The 17,522-nt window shown below is 49.2% G+C and overlaps 1 protein-coding gene across 8 annotated transcripts in view; it reads right to left on the reverse strand.

Moving 5' to 3' along the window:
* The window catches only part of LOC100615882 (RNA polymerase I-specific transcription initiation factor RRN3), a 61,913-nt gene that overhangs the window by 19,386 nt on the left and 25,005 nt on the right, over window positions 1-17,522 (reverse strand). For 2 of the 8 annotated variants that reach the window (XR_010152306.1, XR_008539979.2), the window contains 3 exons: window positions 16,827-16,979; window positions 13,248-13,401; window positions 6,606-7,658 (listed from right to left, as the gene is read on the reverse strand). Coding sequence is in view for 5 of the 8 variants with exons in the window: in XM_063796843.1 (XP_063652913.1) it covers window positions 16,831-16,979 (149 nt within the window). In the remaining 3 variants the exon portion in view is untranslated. Of the gene's footprint in view, window positions 1-6,585; window positions 7,659-8,419; window positions 8,538-9,136; window positions 9,268-9,346; window positions 9,426-10,401; window positions 13,402-16,826; window positions 16,980-17,522 lie in introns of those variants that run through there. The other 6 variants (XR_008539981.2, XM_063796840.1, XM_063796841.1 and 3 more) reach the window with 6 other exon arrangements.

Raw genomic sequence — 17,522 nt, forward strand, 5'->3', positions numbered from 1 at the left:
CTTTCTCATTCTTCCTTTTTTTTGAGACAGAGTCTTGCTCTGTCGCCCAGGCTGGAGTGCAGTGGCATGATCTCATCACACTGCAAACTCCACCTCCTGGGTTCAAGCGATTCTCATGTCTCAGCCTCCTGAGTAGCTAATTTTTATATTTTTAGTAAAGACAGCGTTTCACCACATTGGCCAGGCTGGTCTCAAACTCCTGACCTCAAATGATCCACTTGCCTTGGCCTCCCAAAGTGCTGGGATTACAGGTGTGAGCCATCACACCTAGCCTATATATCTTTTTTTTTTTTTTTTTTTTGGAGACAGGGTCTTGCTCTGTCTCCCAGGCTGAGTACGGTGGCTCAATAACAGCTCATTGCAGCTTTGAACTCTTGTGCTCAAGGGATCCTTCTGACTCAGCCTCCCTAGTAGCTGGGACTGCAGGTGCACGACACTGTGCCTGGCTAATTTTTAAAAATTTTTGTAGAGACAGGGTCTCACTAGATTGCCCAGGCTAGTTTGAAACTCCTGGGCGCAAGTGATCCTTCCTCCTTACCTCCCAAAGTGCTGGGATTACAGGCGTGAACCACCGCATCCAGCCTTCTCTGAACCATTTTAAGTTAAATTGCAGATCTAGTGGCATGTCACCCCTGATAGTTAACCATGCATCTCCTAGAAATTAAAAAAACAAAAAAACAAAAAAATGGTGACTGGACAGTTTTTAGTTTTGAGCGGGGGTAATGACCTGATTTGACTTACCTTTTTTTTTTTTTTTGAGACAGAGTCTCATTCTGTTCACCCAGGCTGGAGTACAGTGGTGCAGTCTCGGCTCACTGCAACCTCTGCCTCCTGGGTTCAAGTGATTCTCCTGCTTCAGCTTCCTGAGTAGCTAGGATTACAGGTGTGTGCCACCACACCCAGCTAATTTTTGTATTTTAGTAGAGACAAGGTTTCACCATGTTGGCGAGGCTGGTCTTGAACTCCTGACCTCAGGTGATCCGCCTGCCTTGGCCTCCCAAAATGCTGAGATTAAGGTGTGAGCCACCACGCCCAGCCTTGACTTACTTTTTAACAGCCTCCCTTGGGGTGCTGTGTAACGAATAGACTGAAAGGAGTTAGGAGAAGTCACATGGAAGAACCTGTTGATTAGTGGCATGAGTTACAGCACAATTGATGGCAGCTAGAGGGGGTGAGGTCGAAAAGTCAATCAGGGCTGATGATGTGAAGGATCTGTACACTGGATTTAGAAGATGTATGTGCTTTTAATCCTATACATTAGGGTTTCACAAATATGATGGATTTTTGACATTTGTTATATGAGTACTCTATGTACTAATATTTACTCAGTATTTTTCTTTAAATTTATTTTAAATCACTAACTTAAAACAAATCTTAACTGCCATAAGAAAAAGCATCCATAACATCATTCATTTGGTAGGTTTCGATTTTTCTAACGCCAGTAAAATAAAAAGAAATGGCTGGTGGCTCACTCCTGCAATTCTAGCACTTTGGGAGGCCAAGGCGTGATCACCTGAGGTCAGGAGTTCGAGACCAGCCTAACCCACATGGTGAACCCCCATCTCTACTAAAAATACAAAAGTTAGCCAGGTGTGGTGGTGGGCGCCTGTAGTCCCAGCTACTCGGGAGGCTTAGGTATGAGAATCGCTTGAACCCAGGAGGTGGAGGTTGCAGTGAGCCAAGATTGTGCCACTGCACTCCAGCCTGGGCGACAAGAGTGAAATTCCATCTCAAAAAATAAAAAATAAAAAGAACTATTATGTATCATGTAAAAATTATCATGTGTGCCAGCAGGGGTCCAGATGCTGTACTTTGGGAAAGACCACTCTAGGTAAAGGGAAATCACTGAAGATTTGAATGCATGAGACAAACATCATCTGAGCCAGGCATAGTGGCTCACACCTGTAACCCAGCACTTTGAGAGGCCGAGGCAGGTGGACTGCTTGAGGCCAGGAGTTCAAGACCAGCCTAGCCAACATGGCAAAACTCCATCTCTACTAAAAATACAAAAATTAGCTGGGCGTGGTGGCATGCGCCTGTAGTCCCAGGTACTCGGGAGGCTGAGGCACAAGAATCGATTGAACCAGAGAGGCAGAGGTTGCAGTGAGCTGAGATGGTGCCACTGTACTCCAGCCTGGGCAACAAAGCAAGACTCTGTCTCAAAAAAAAAAAAAAAGAAAGAAAGAAAAACATGATCTGAATTTTGTTTTAGAACAATCTGTTTATGGTGTAAAAGAAGCACTGAAGGCTTAATTAGTAAATGGAAAAATTAAGGCTTAACTACTAGTTGCCTACTATATCATAAGTGCTCAGAATATGAAGATAAATAAAATAGGTTGCTGCAACTAGCTGTTTACAATCTAGTAAAGGAGACAGACATGAGGAGAGATTTTTGTAGCACGAAATAGTAGATACTATGATTAGAAGTATATATAAGATATAATGGTGGCTAAAAGGTGGGCATGATCATCAATGTCTTGGGAACCAAGTCCAGGAAGGCTTCACAGAAAAAAAAATGCTTCAGCCAGGTTTCAGTGGAGGCATAAATACTGTGCATGGGGCCAGGTGCCATTGCTGATGCCTGTAATCCCAGTGCTTTGGGAAGCTGAGGCAGGAGGATCCCTTGAGGCCAGGAGTTTGAGACCAGCCTGGGGAACATAGCAAGATCCCCTCTCTACAAAAAATTGAAAAATTTGCCGAGTATGGTGGTGCACAGCTGTAATCCTAGCTACTTGCTAGGCTGAGGTGGGAGGATTGTTTGGGCCTGGGAGTTGGAGGCTGTAGTGAGCTATGATCGTGCCACTGCACTCCAGCCTGTGTGACCGAGCAGGATCCTGTCTCAATAATAATAATTATAATACTGTGCATGGAGATTGGATGTATCCAGTGAAGAGAAACAGCACAGACATATGTGCAACGCATAGATGTGTAAAATGATACAGCATTCATTCAACAAATATTAACACCTACTATGTACCAAGTCCTGTGCTAAATCCAAAGGAAAAAGAGGAAAAGATGCAGCCCCCACTCTGAATAAGCTCACAGTCAATTATAGTGAGAATCTTAATGTTGGATGCTAGGTGCTATTACAGATGTAAGTGTGGGCTGTTGAGGGAGTGCCCACTGGCTTAGCATACAATTCAGACTGAGGAGAAAATAAATGATCTCTCTAATGAATTTTGAAAATTCATAGTAGCAGGGAGTCTGTGCAAGCACAGAGAGGCATGAGGTTGTAGGACATGATTGGAGGAATGGCTGATGGTTTAGTAGTAGAGCTTGAGAAGTGTAGACCTGATCCTAAAAGGAAAGGAGCATTATAATTATTAAACCAAGAAGTAATAATATCAGATTTGCCTTTTAAAAGATAACCCTGGGCTGGGCGTGATGGCTCATGCCTGTAATCTCAGCACGTTGGGAGGCCGAGGTGGGTAGATCTCTTGATCTCAGGAGTTCGAGACTAGCCTGGGCAACATGGTAAAAACCCATCTCCACAAAAAATGCAAACACTAGCCGGGCATGGTGGCATGCACCTGAAGTCCCAGCCACTTGGGAGGCTGAGGCAGAATAATTGCTTGAACTCGGGAGGTGGAAGTTGTAGTGAGCCAAGATCGCACCACTGCACTCCAGCCTGGACGACAGAGCCAGACCCTGTCTCAAAAAATAAATAAGTAAAAATAAAACATTAGGCCGGGTGCGGTGGCTCACGCCTGTAATCCCAGCACTCTGGGAGGCTGAGGCGGGCGGATCACGAGGTCAGGAGATCGAGACCATCCTGGCTAACATGGTGAAACCCCGCCTCTACTAAAAATACAAAAAGTTAGCCGGGCATGGTGGCGGGCGCCTGTAGTCCCAGCAGCTCGGGAGGCTGAGGCAGGAGAATGGCGTGAACCCGGGAGGCAGAGCTTGCAGTGAGCTGAGATTGTGCCACTGCACTCCAGCCTGGGTGACAGAGCAAGACTCTGTCTCAAAAAAATAAATAAATAAATAAAATAAATAAATAAATAAAATAAAAGATTACCCTGAAGTGTGTTTTGAAGGGATGGTAGCTGGACTGCAAAGAACAGTTAGAAGGCTAAGAAAGTGATTTTATATGAGGAATGCTGGTTCCACTGTTAATATTGTGCATGGGGCCAGTGTGGTGGCTCACGCATGTAATCCAAGCCCTAAAGCAGTGGAAGACAGAAGGCAAAAGGAGACTGACATGAGAGATTAAGGAGTTAGAACCGCAGAACTCAGTGGTATCTCATTATAGAAGCATGGCTCAAAATTGGGTAATTGTGGCTAAGAAATGAGTATCTGAATGAAGGAAGTGAATGTGGACTGTCCTGGACCGCATTTCTTCTGTAGAATGTAAAAGAATTCTTCCTCAGACTCATCTTCTCCATTTTGGAGGTGACTGTTTTCCACCTGAACTGGGGACATTGCTTGAAATCCAAGTAGCAGTAAAAGCGTCAAGCAATATTGTAGTAGAAAACCCTGGTGATGGTCAAGTGTGGTGGCTCTCATCTGTAGCTCTCATCTTCCAGCACTTTGGAAGGCCAGAGCAGGAGGATCACTTGAGGCCAGGAGTTTGAGACCAGTCTGGGTAACATAGCAAGACCCCATTCCTACAAACAAAATTTTTTTTAATTACCTGGGAGTGGCCGGGTGCAGTGGCTCACGCCTGCAATCCCAGCACTTTGGGAGGCTGAGGCAGGCAGATCACAAGGTCAGGAGATCGAGACCATCCTGGTTAACACAGTGAAACCCCATCTCTACTAAAAATACAAAAAAATTAGCCAGGCATGGCGGCAGGTGCCTGTAGTCCCAGCTACTCGGGAGGCTGAGTCAGGAGAATGGCGTGAACCCGGGAGGCAGAGCTTGCAGTGAGCCAAGATTGCGCCACTGCACTCCAGCCTGGGTGACAGAGCCTGACTCTGTCTCAAAAAAAAAAAAAAAAAAAAAATTAGCCGGGAGTGGTGGCACATGCCCATAGTCCCAGCTACTTGGGAGGCTGAGGTAGGAGTATCACTTGAGCCCAGGAATTCGAGGCTGTTGTGAGCTATGATCTCACTACTGTACTCCAGCCTGGGCAACAGAGTGAGAGCCTGTGTCACAATCAATCAGTCAATCAGTCATTAGGCTGGGCTCTGTGACTCATGTCTGTAATCCCAGAACTTTGGGAGGCTGAGGCAGGCAGATCACCTGAGGTCAGGAGTTTGAGACCACCCTGGCCAACATGGTGGAACCCTGTCTCTACTAAAAATACAAAAATTAGCCGGGCAAGGTGGTGCATGCCTATAATCCCAGCTACTCAGCAGGCTGAGGCAAGAGAATCATTGGAACCCGGGAGGCAGAAGTCACAGTGAGCCAAGATCACGCCACTGCACTCCAGCCTGGGCAATAGAGCGAGACTCTGTCTTAAATAAATAAATAAATAAATAAATAAATAAATAAATAAATAAATAAAATTAAAACCCTGGTGGCTAAAAGAGGACAGGAACAGAATCTGGAATAGAAAAGACCCAAAGCCCTGTATTTCCTGTTATAGCTTATTTGCTGATAGATGTCAGAGCAATGGAGGAATGGCAAGTGTGTTTTTAACCTATCTCTCTGAATTTTCTTTGTATTCTCAAAGAACACGAAGGCCCTAAAGCAACAGTTCTCAACCTTGTTGCACATTAGAATCACTTGGAGCCTGAAAAAGTCCTGATGCCCAGACCATACCCTAGACCATTTAAATCAGAATGTCTGGGGCGTGAGATCCAGGCATAAGTGTTTTTTTAAAATATAAAACAATACTTCATTTCCTTTATTACCTAGTTGTATCGTTAAAATAAGAACAAATACAGTGGAATGGAATACTTCATATGACTTCATGTGAAAAATACTTCATTATACAATAAACAACCCTCATGCATTTCAACATTGCCACCAGTAACACTAAAGACTCTCAGTTCTATTCATATGTGATCATCACTGCCCTACACCCCAACCCCAGCTCCTCCAAGCTTCAACAGGCATCAGTATTTTTCGTAGCCCCTGGCTTATTCCATCGTGCAGCCAATGTGGGAATCTAGAGATTGACTTCCTTGGAAACAGAGGCTCTAGAGACTAATTCTTATTGGCTCAGCTATAGACACGTTGGCACACTAGTCTCATGGTACTACATGCATTTTTTAGAGGTATTAAACTCAAACAGCACACTCAAGTGTCATTTATCTTTGAGTGATAATTTAACAGTTGGCATTTGGTGGCCCCACATAGCTAATGCTAATTTAAAAGTGTCTGTCTGAATTCCACAGGTTAATTGCACACTTAGCAGGATATGGTGTGATGATCAGAGAATTCTTTGAGATTCACCAGTGTAAAGAATTTAGCAAAAATGTGGCTGGGCATGGTGGCTCTCACCTGTCATTGGATCCCTTGAGTCCAGGAGTTCAAGGCCAGACTGGGCAACATGGTAAGACCCTGTCTCTACAAAAAATACACAAATTAGCCACATGTGGTGGTGCACACCTGTAGTTCCAGCTACTCAGGAGGCTGAGGCAAGAGAATTTCTTGAGAATTTCTTGAGCCCATCAACAGGTTTTGAATGTTCCAGTCTTTTTTTTTTTTTTTTTTTTGAGTCAGGGGTCTCATTCTGTCACCCAGGCTGGAGTGCAGTGGTGCGATCATGGTTCACTGCAGCCTCAACCTCCTGGGCACAAGCCATCCTCCCCTCTCTGCCTCCTGAGTAGCTGGGACAACCATGCCCAGCTAATTTTTTTTACAAGACCACTGTTAAAAGCCCGGAAGAATCCTGCAGCTCGCTGTGGTGGGCTGTATTGCGTGTACTAGAGTCTATTCAGCATTTCAGACAGAAAAGCCTCAGCATTCCTCTTCTGTGGGTCTCCACCGTAGCTCCTTTGAAATCTCTGCTCTTTCTCACACTTTCCCATCTGAGTCTCTGTGCCATGGCCGTCCCCTCCTCTCCAATACGAAGAGCCCACACTCAGTTTCCCTCCCTCCTCCTCCACCCCACACTGCCCGAGCACCTCACCTCCCAATGACTGACTCGTCCCCGGTCTTGCACACACCTGGGGAGTGTAGCTGGCCTGTCCTGCACACCAGCCTTGCAGGCTCAGTGAGTAGACCATCCTTGTCTGCTCTTGTCGGGTGCAGCTGTGTGTAGTGGCCCCAGGGGGGGTCATCTGGGAGGGCACCAGGAAGCATAAGTGACATGCACCATGAGGAAGCGTTAAGTGATGTCCACCACAAGAGGTGTGGGGAGCGGCAGCAGCGCGTTCATCCACTGTGCTTGACTTTGTTTATTTCCCCGATGACCTTTTCCCGGACTTCCTAGCTGGATCTCCGTGAGGGCCAGGGCTGGGTCTGGGAAGGGTTTGGGACCCAGCACATCACCTGGCACAGTCAGTGTTTGCTCAGTATTTGCTGAGAGAAAACCCCAGCCATGTCACCGACTTACAATAGGAGCTTCTCGTACGGAGCAGAAATGTGTTGTTGCCTGTGGCTCTGCAGGAGCTCCGAGCAGTGGCAAGAGGAAGTCACGGGTGACCATGGTAGGCATTACCACCTGATGGGGTTGCTGGCTGGTCCTGAGCTCATCACCATCCATCTCCTGCATCCACAGTGATTTCTATTAAGTGCAGCTTTTCATCAGGCAACCACCAACGGCACTGAGGGGTGGGATGATGGCAAATTGACCAAAACGCTCAGGGGGTGCTAGCCACGCGGCAGGTGCAGATGCGGACTCCCCAGCCCCACGAGCTTGGAGTGCCATTCAGCCCCGCTGCACCCCTGTCTGTCTCCAAGGCTGAGGAACTGGGGTGGGAGGAGGAGGCACAGAGCCGTCTGAACACAGCTAGAGCCACTCACTGGCCCCTGCAGGGGAGCAACGCAGTGGGGAAGCCTGGAGGGAGGGAAGGTGCAGTTGCAGTGGGTGGGCACGGGGGCTCAGCTACTGGCACGGAGCAACACGAGGGAACTACGAAAGAGCAGGAGGGAGGACGCGGGGGTGGGCGCAGGGCTGGAGGACCGGGTGGTCCACAAGGTGGTCGGGACCTCAGCTGGCGGCTGGGCTTGGGAGGGGCTGGCATGGAGTCACGGGCCACCATCCCCTAAGTGTTTCCATAGGCAAGGTTCTCATTCCCCTAGTCAGGGGAGGGGACGGGTACAGAGAAGCACAGCAATGAGCCAGGAACAGAGCTGAGATGAAACCTCAGCCTCCCGTCTTCAGAATGAGAATTAATCCACAGAGGAGCTAAAGAAAACGCCGGGCACTGAGCTGATGGGTGAGGGGTGTGAGCCATGTGGCCGGCATGGCCGCCCCACCACCAGCTCCATCCTGAGCACTTCACGGACATGGCCCTCTTCATCCACACAACTGCCCCAGGAGCCACTGAATGAGGCTCGATGAAACCTCAACTCGCGTTGCAGCGCACATCCGATCACACTCGCCTTTGATCACTTTTATCACTGGGGATCCTGCAGTCAGGGCTTTGTCTCTGCAGCGGTCCCTGGGAAACAATCTACAACTCGAAGCTCCACCAAACTCACTGAGAATCACAAAATTTCTATCACTGACTGCTTTCCTCCAAGGCCCAAACTGGATTTATAAACTTCCAAAGAAAACTTCATATTGAAAAAGCGATGTACCCACAGCATTGTAGAACGATGTTCACAAAGGAAAAACAAGGCCGGGTGTGGTGGAGTGAGGCTCTAGTCCCAGCTACTTGGGAGGCTAAGGTGAGAGGGTGGTTTGAGCTCAGGAGAAGCTTGCAGTGAGCCCAGATGCACTTCAGCCTGGGCAACAGTGCTAGATCCTGTGTCAAAAATAATTTTTTTTTTGGTGGCTCACATCTGTAGATGCAGCTACTCAGGAGGCTGAGGTGGATCAATTGAGCTCCAGAGGTCGAGGCTGCAGTGGGCTGTGATTGCACCACTGCACTGCAGCCTGGGCGACAGAGCAAGATCCTGTCTCCAAAAAAAAAAAAGGAAAAACTATTGTTTATGCCATCACCACCCAGTAAACATAGTTACTGATATTTTTACTTGCAGTGTAACTTTCTGGCCCCTTCCCATAACCACATGTATTTGGTAAGCTTTTGTTTTCAAAATAAGCCAATAACATTTAATAAGAAACAACAGTGTATTTGTCTGTTTTCATGCTGCTGATAAAGCCATACCCGAGACTGGGTAATTTACAAAGAAAAAGAAGTTGAATGGACTCACAGTTCCATGTGGCTGGGGAGGCCTCCCAATCATGGCAGAAGGCGAAAGGCAGGTCTTGCATGGTGGCAGCCAAGAGAGAGAATAAGAACCAAGCAAAAGGGGTTACTCAGGAGCCTGTGGCAGGAGAATGGCGTGAACCCGGGAGGTGGAGCTTGCAGTGAGCAGAGATCGCGCCACTGCACTCCAGCCTGGGTGACAGAGCAAGACTCCGTCTCAAAAAAAAAAAAAAAAAAAAAACCATCAGATTGGCTGGGTGCAGTGGCTCACGCCTATAATCCCAGCACTTTGGGAGGCTGAGGTGGGTGGATAGCTTGAGGTTGGGAGCTCGAGACCAGCCTGGCCCACATGGTGAAACCCCATTTTTACACTACACTACATTTTTAGTGTAGATCCCAAATATTTAGCGTAAGTATGGTTTGTGTAATATTTAGGATGCTCATATTTTAAAACGGTGATACTGGAATGCTTCTCCCCACCGTCACGAAGCTGGCACTTTCTTACCAGCTGGGACTTGGGTCCAACGGGGTCTTTTCTGACCATGTTGTGTAACGCTCACAACCTCCCTCAGTGAAGTCATCGCTGGCTTATCACCTGGTTTCATTTTCATGCAGCACTTATCGCTATCCAAAACCATCTTCTTTCTTATGTACATATTTATTTTTCTGTAAACTTGCATAGAGAAGTACCTATTTATTAATTAATTTTTACCAATTTTCTTATTCCACCAGAAGGCAAGCTCCATGGGAGCAGGGGTTTCCCTTTCTTGATTGATCCTTTCTCCCTACAAAAGACCACACAGCACACAGGGGTCACGGTGCACCTGGGAAGCATCTGGGAAGGTGGACGATTAGAAATGGGCTTTTGGGCTGGGCACGGTGGCTCACGCCTGTAATCCCAGCACTTTGGGAGGCCAAAGTGGGAGGATCACAAGGTCAGGAGATCGAGACCATCCTGGCTAACATGGTGAAACCCTGTCTTTACTAAAAATATAAAAAAAAAATTAGCCGTGCATGGTGGCAGGCACCTGTAGTCCCAGCTACTCGGGAGGCTGAGGCAGGAGAATGGTGTGAACCCGGAAGGCGGAGCTTGCAGTGAGCCAAGATCGCGCCACTGCACTCCAGCCTGGGCGACAGAGCAAGACTCTGTCTCAAAAAAAAAAAAAAAAAAAAAAAAAGAAAAGAAAAAAGAAATGGGCTTTTGGATCCAAATGATAACAACAGTGACTCCACCGCCTGACATTTTGTCCAACATGATCCCACCCCTGGTCACGATTGATTGGACAGGGATGGGCACTCAAACCATGCTGGACCAATCAGAGCCCCTTCCTCAGTCCCGCTCCTAATTAGTGCAGGGCTGGGCCAATCAGAGTCACTGCTCTGGGAATTTAGAATCTGAAGTGAGCAAGAACAGGAACAGTGGCTCCCCAGTGGCTGAATCTCTAACAGGTAAACTTTGAAAGCTGTTTGGTACATTTTCATTTTTCAGTCTTGAGGACCAGAAAGCAGAGAAAACATCTGTAGAGAGAGAGGCGACACTGACTTCTACCTAACTTCCCCAAAAATATTCACACCCAGGCCTGAGGGAAGAAACAGGAGCTACATACAGAATGGAGATGGAAACACACGTGTGCACACATGCACACAACACACGTGCACACACATGTGCACACATGCACACGAACACACGTGCACATACGTATACACACATGCTCATGCAGTGCACACATGCATACCCGCACACGAACACATACACGAACACATGCACACACACATGAACACACATGCACACATGTATACACAGTGCATATGTGCACACATGCACACACACGCACATGAACACACACACATGCACACACACATGCACACACATGTAGTCGTTTTAGGAACTAGACTGCCAGTTTATGAATTTGCAATGATAAATCACTTTCCCGGGATATAAGCGTGATGGTCACATCCTTTCCTCTCAGTCCAGGGGTCGTCCTTGAACTGCACAGCCACAGTGCCAGTCCCAACAGTGCCAAGATTCCCCTCCGAGGAATTCACTCTTCCCGTCTCTCATCTTGGAGCTGCCGATTTGTGCCCCACTAGAGGAGCCAAGAGGTCCCTAGAACCTCCTCCTCTCATGCGGACAGCCTGGCAGGCACCCCCCAACTCCGGGCTCTCAGGCCTCGTTTGGATTTATTTTGAAGGAAGCTATTGTTTACTAAATGCTTAATTCTCCCGGAATGGTGCCAAGCGCTTCATACAGCCCTGCCCAATGAGCTGGGCCCTCCCGCACCTTTAGGGAATGAGCTGAGCTATCTGCAGGGGCACTCGAGGTGGGACAGGCACAGTGTGGCAGCGCGTGGATCTGGCTGCTGTTTTCCTTTGTGACTGGCACCTCTCCTCTCCCCCTTCCCTCCTCCCCCCGCTTTGCTCCCCCAGCCTTTCTTCCTTGGCCTTCAAGGCCATACACACTCCCTGGAAAGAGCCCTTGCTGCCACCTCTGTTACTCATCGTCCTTGGCCCGTGCTTGCTCCAAGTGCTGGCACCCCCAGCTCCTAGGAAAACTGCTGGCAGTGTCCCCACCAACGGAAATTTCCTTGGCCTTTCTGTTTGTTTCGCTTTGTTTCTGGCCCTGCCACGGTGTGGCCCAGGCCTCGGGAGCCTGTCTGTGTGCAGTTCTCTGCACCTTGTCTGCTCCCTTCCCTTCGTCTTATGGGCACTGCCCCTCCTTCCATCCAGGGTTTGCTGTGTTTTCATCTCATTTTTCTCTGTTTCTCTCTGAAAACCTTTCTCTAGCCCTACCTGTCCTTCATCTGAGGTTCTCATTCCCTCCATCACCAGCAGCTCCAGATTCCCAATCTGGGTGAACAAAGAGGACAGAAAATCTGTGAGGGAGAGGACTGAGAACCTGGAAAAATTGGCTGCAGAGACGGGGAGGGGACCAGGAGCAAGTGAAGCTGAGTAGGAGAGAAATAAAAAGGAAACTGGGTTTTGGAGAAAATGACAAAAAAAGTGAAACCAGACTGGCCCACGTGGATGGGAGCCAAGGGAGGGATGACCCAGCTCATTTCCATGGCCCGGGAGAGACACCGGATCCTTCTTTCAGTCTGTGGCAGGGAGGGCCTAGATCCTTTGAGCAGATGTGAAGCCGGTGGGGAAGCCAAAAGTGGGGTTGGGACAAGGTCAGAGGCTGACACTGGGAGACAGAGACAGCAGCAGTGGCCTTGGACCTGAGAGCAACCGAGTCAGGGAGGGGCCGAGGTCAGCTCGGGGTCCATGGCCAGGACGCACGTCCAGTGAGGAGGGCTCCCCATCCTCACTCTGGGAACAGCGTCCTCGGCTGTCCTGCGGGAGTGCTGCCTCCCACTCTCCAAGCACACCTTGCTCCAGGCGGGGTCACCCTCGGGCTGGCCAGACGAGCAGCCAAAGCCGGGCCCCTGAGAATCAGCCCTGGGATGGTGGCTGGAACTGCCGGGAAAGAGGTGACGTCGCTCCACTGGAGGCCAAGCCACAGCCTCGGGTGGCCACCATTGCCCCATCAGGGAACCCCCATGAGTGTCCCCTGGGGAAAGCAGAGCCTGGGGGAGCACTCAGAGCCCTGGCAGTCGACAACCCCTGCACCCGGTTGCAGCCCTGACTCTTTAGGATCGGAGCTGGCAAATCTCCCTCTTCTTTGCTTAAGCCAGTTTGAGGTGGGGTTCTGCCAGGTAAACCAAAAAGAAGTCTTAAGAAGGCTTACTGGAATTCCTCACTTGGAAAGCAGCAGTGAGATCCCAGGCTGCAGGGACAAGAGGGAGGAAGGCAGGGGGCAGCGACGGGTGGGAGATGGCGCATGCTGGCTCTGGAGCTGACTGTGCAAATCTCTTCCCAACTCCACTATTGGTGACTGCACCTTCAAAACTTGAACTCGGCCATGCAGGGGTATTTGCACCATGGAAAGTGGCGAACACCACACATCACCGCTCTTGTACCTCCACCCAGCCCCGGAAAGCCAGCTGCTAGGCCTGTACCAGCATTCCCCACCCATGGACTCAGGAGGGCCAGGCTTACCTGGGACCACTTCTGAAAGTTGCACCAGCCCCAGCTTCCCTGAGGACAAGGCTGAGTCACGAAGCATGGACCAGGCTGAGCTGCAGTCTGCACAGGTGGAGTTAAACAGGCCATAGCCAACTCGCCCCTCACCCAGGGTCTGCACAGACCTCACCTGCAGCCAAATTACATTTGAGCACACAGTAAAAGGATGGAAACTGATGATCCTCCTGCTCCCTCCCTTCCATTTCTTTGCTCTCAGTTTAGTCACTGTTTTTTGTTTGTTTGATTGTTTGTTTGTTTTTGAGACAATGTCTTGCTCTGTCGCCCAGGCTGGAGGGCAGTGGTGCAATCTCAGCTCACTGCAACCTCCGCCTCCTGGGTTCAAGCAATTCTCCTGCCTCAGCCTCCTGAGTAGCTGGGACTACAGGCACGCACCACCACACTTGGCTAATTTTTCTATTTTTAGTAGAGACGGGGTTTCACCATGTTGGCCAGGCTGGTCTGGAACTCCTGACCTCAGGTGATCCACCTGCCTCTGCCTCCCAAAGCACTGGGATTACAGGCATGAGCTACTGCGCCTGGCCAATTTAGTCACTTATTTTATTTTATTTTATTTTATTTTTTTGAAACTAAGTCTCACTTTGTTGCCCAGGCTGGAGTGCAGTGGCGTGATCTCGACTCACAACTTCCGCCTCCCAGGTTCAAGCAATTCTTCTGCCTCAGCCTCCCCAGTAGCTGGGATTACAGGTGCTTGCCACCACACCCAGCTAATTTTTGTATTTTTACTTTTTTTTTTGAGACCAGGTTTCACTCTTGTCACCCAGGCTGGAGTGCAATGGCACGATCTCAGCTCACCGCAACCTCCACCTACCAGGTTCAAGCGATTTTCCTGCCTCAGCCTTCCAAGTAGTTAGGATTACAGGCATGCACCACCATGCCTGGCTACTTTTGTATTTTTTGTAGAGATGGGGTTTCTCCATGTTGGTCAGGCTGGTCTCGAAATCCTGACCTCAGGTGATCTGCCCGCCTCAGCCTCCCAAAGTGCTGGGACTACAGGCATGAGCCACTGCACCCGGCCAATTTTTGTATTTTTTAGTAGAGATGGGCTTTCACCATATTGGCCAGTCTGGTCTCGAACTCCTGACCTCAAGCAATCCACCTGCCTCGGCCTCCCAAAGTGTTGGGATTACAGGCATGAACCACTGCACCTGGCCACTTTTATTTGCTTGTATCAGGACTCTTGGAAGCAAGTGATAGGAACTTAAATCAAACTGATTTTAAAAAGAGGCTTATTAGTACAGGGGTTGACTTGGCTTCAGGTACAGCTACATTCAGAGGCCCCAAAATTGGCTTGGGCCTTGATATCCCCCACCTTGGCTTTGCCCTCCCGTGTGGACACTTTCTCAGGAGGGCCCTCACCTGCTGCGGGGCACAGCTATGGAAATAATCTCTTTAAATACATCCCAGAAAAAAACTCCTTGGCTCTCATTGGCTGGTCTTGAGTCACGTGCCCATGCCTGTACCAATTGATGCAGCCAGTGACAGGGCTGTTCTGAGTGGCCATGCCCAGGTCCCCACTCCCTCCTACCCCGTGAATGGGAGTCGGGGATGGGCTCCCAAGGAAAACAGGAATGTTGGACCCAGGAGGCAGGAGGATGGAAGCCGAGCCAGCAACACAGCAGATGCCCTTACAAAGCCATGGACTGGCGGGATCAGCGGCACCTGGGAGCCTGCTGGCATGAGATTCTTGGATCTGCCTTGCACCTGCCAAGTCAGAATGTCTAGAGGAAGCACAGGTTGTGTTCTTTTGTGTGTATGTTATTGTTATTATTATTATTTTTTTTTGAGAGACAGGATCTCACGGTGTTGCCCAGGCTGGAGTTAAGTGGCACAATCCCAGGTTACTGCAGCCTCAATCTCTTGGGCTTAAGCAAGCCTCCTGTCTCAGCCTCCCGAGTAGCTGGGACCACAGGCATGCACCACCACGTCCAGCTAACTTTTTTATTTTTATTTTTGTAGAGATGCATTCTCGTTACCCTCCCGCCTTGGCCTATCACAGTGCTGGGGTTACAGGTGTGAGCCGCCGGGCCGACAGGAGTCTGTGCTCTAACACACTCTCCAGGGGATGTTGGTGCACACTGGTGTGTGAGAACTGTTTGTCAGCCCCCCACTAAAATTAGCATTTTATTCACTGATGTGAATAATATCCTCGCCAGGACCAGGTGTGGTGGGGAAGGGGAGGTTCCAGGGAAAGTTGCGAGGCTGTTCCTGAGGAGGGTGTGCCACACAGACAGGCACGCAGGTTGAGATTCTTGACCAAAAGCAGGCTTTGACTAGTGATCCTGGGGGATAATTACCATCTGCAGTTTTCTTGTTTTCTAGCCTAAAACCTGAGCCTGGGTTCCCTTGGGGATACAAAAAACATCTAGATTCCAAGGCACACCTGCTGCCACGAGCTGAACAAAAAATAACAAGTGTGCCCTTAAAGCACTGCAGGGATGTCCCTGCTCCACCGCCAATAGGGCTGAGGCGTGGGCTTGTTCTTGCCCTGGGGGGTGAGGGACGGGCCTCCCGTGCAGACCTCAAGGCCCAGTGGACACAGCCTCTGCTGGGCTTGAGCCAGAGGCCCGTCTGGGCCCTGGGCCGGCTGCCAGCTCTCCTGGGGACCGACTGTGACCTTGGCCTCACTCACCCAGGGTGCTGGTGCTTCCTCTCTGCATGGGGATCAGCTCCTGGTGGCCTCCTGCTGGATTTTGTGGATGTTCGATGCAGATTCTTTCTCTAAAGGGTGCCTGCTCCCCAGATTCCCTTCTTTGCAGAGCACAGAGTCCCACTGGGAGGCCTCTGTGGCCTCTGGCCAAGGAGTTCCCCAAGCCTCCTTTTTCCCCATCTGTAAAATAGGGACTGGTCTGTGTCTCCCACGACTGTTGAAAGGAAGACTGCAGTGGTTCAAGTGAAGCCCTTGGTGAGGAGAAGTGACTTGGTGAAGGGCTAGAATCTGCAGTCGGAATGGAAGCCGGCTCCCTGCACTGGGTCACTCACCCTTGGCAGTCGCCCCTTCTCTGAGCCTCCATTTCTTGCTACATAAAACAAGGGTCCCGCAATACTCTCTCTAGTGGCTTCTGTTTTGTGCCATGCTGCTATTCATAGATGGCAGTGCTTTTTTTTGTTTGTTTGTTTGTTTTCCATGATGGAGTCTCGCTCTGTCACCCAAGCTGGAGTGCAGTGGCTCAATCTCTGCTCACTGCAAACTCCACCTCCCAAGTTCAAGCGATTCTCCTGCCTCAGTCCCCCGAAGAACTGGAACCACAGGTGTGCGCCACCAACCCGGCTAATTTTTGTATTTTTAGTAGAGACGGGATTTCACCATGTTGGCCAGGCTGGTCTTGAACTTCTGACCTCAGGTGATCCACCCACCTTGGCTTCCCAAAGTGCTGGGATTATAAGCATGAGCCAGCTCATGCCAGGCTGGGCGAGCTGGCTTGAGGTGAGCCGAGATCACACCACCGCACTCCAGCCTGGGCAACAGAGCGAGACTCCGTCTCAAAAAGAAAAAAAAATCCACCTCCTCCAGCGTCAATGTTTAAAAGTACCTACCTCTTCAGCACACAGGGATCAAAGGGGAAGAAGGTGTCCAGTGGGTTTGTGCAGGTCTGCACTGAGTCTCCTCCAGTGGTACTCCTAATGACTGGCAGCATCTGGCAATTGTTCCTCTCGATGATGGTGTAGCAGAAGACGAGCTGGTACTTACTGTGGAACAAAAAAACAACACAGACAGAGGCATTAACATGCTGGAGTGACTCTGCAGATGTGAGATGCATGTGACAACTGTACCTACCACAGAGAAATTGCTGAATATAACAAGTGCTGGTAAAAATAACAATATAAAGCAGAAAGTAACACTTTTAGGATACCGTTCTATGGGTCTTCTATCTGCAAGTTTGCTAAGGAGAAAGAAAACGTGGCTATCACTCAGAATGTGAAACTGGGCTTATATTTTAACGAGTAATAGATATTATTCATTAAAAATAAATGTTTGCAAGGCAAAACTCTTAGATTACATAACTATAGGTGTCTTTATTTTTACTGTTTGCAAAAGAATTAGAAGGTTGGTGGAAAAGGGATTCAGGAGTTACTCAAGAGGAAATAGTGGCTGGTGAAGAGACTTGCTGAAGAAGCACTGAAGAAGAAATAAGCCTTTACTGAAGGAGGGACACGGGGTTGACTAAGTCATGACCTCAAAAACAGGCACAGAAAGGACTAGGCATGCCGAGTGAGAACAGTTAAATGCAT

This window comes from Pan troglodytes, chromosome 18, assembly GCF_028858775.2.
Source record: "Pan troglodytes isolate AG18354 chromosome 18, NHGRI_mPanTro3-v2.0_pri, whole genome shotgun sequence".
Lineage (NCBI taxonomy): Eukaryota > Metazoa > Chordata > Mammalia > Primates > Hominidae > Pan > Pan troglodytes.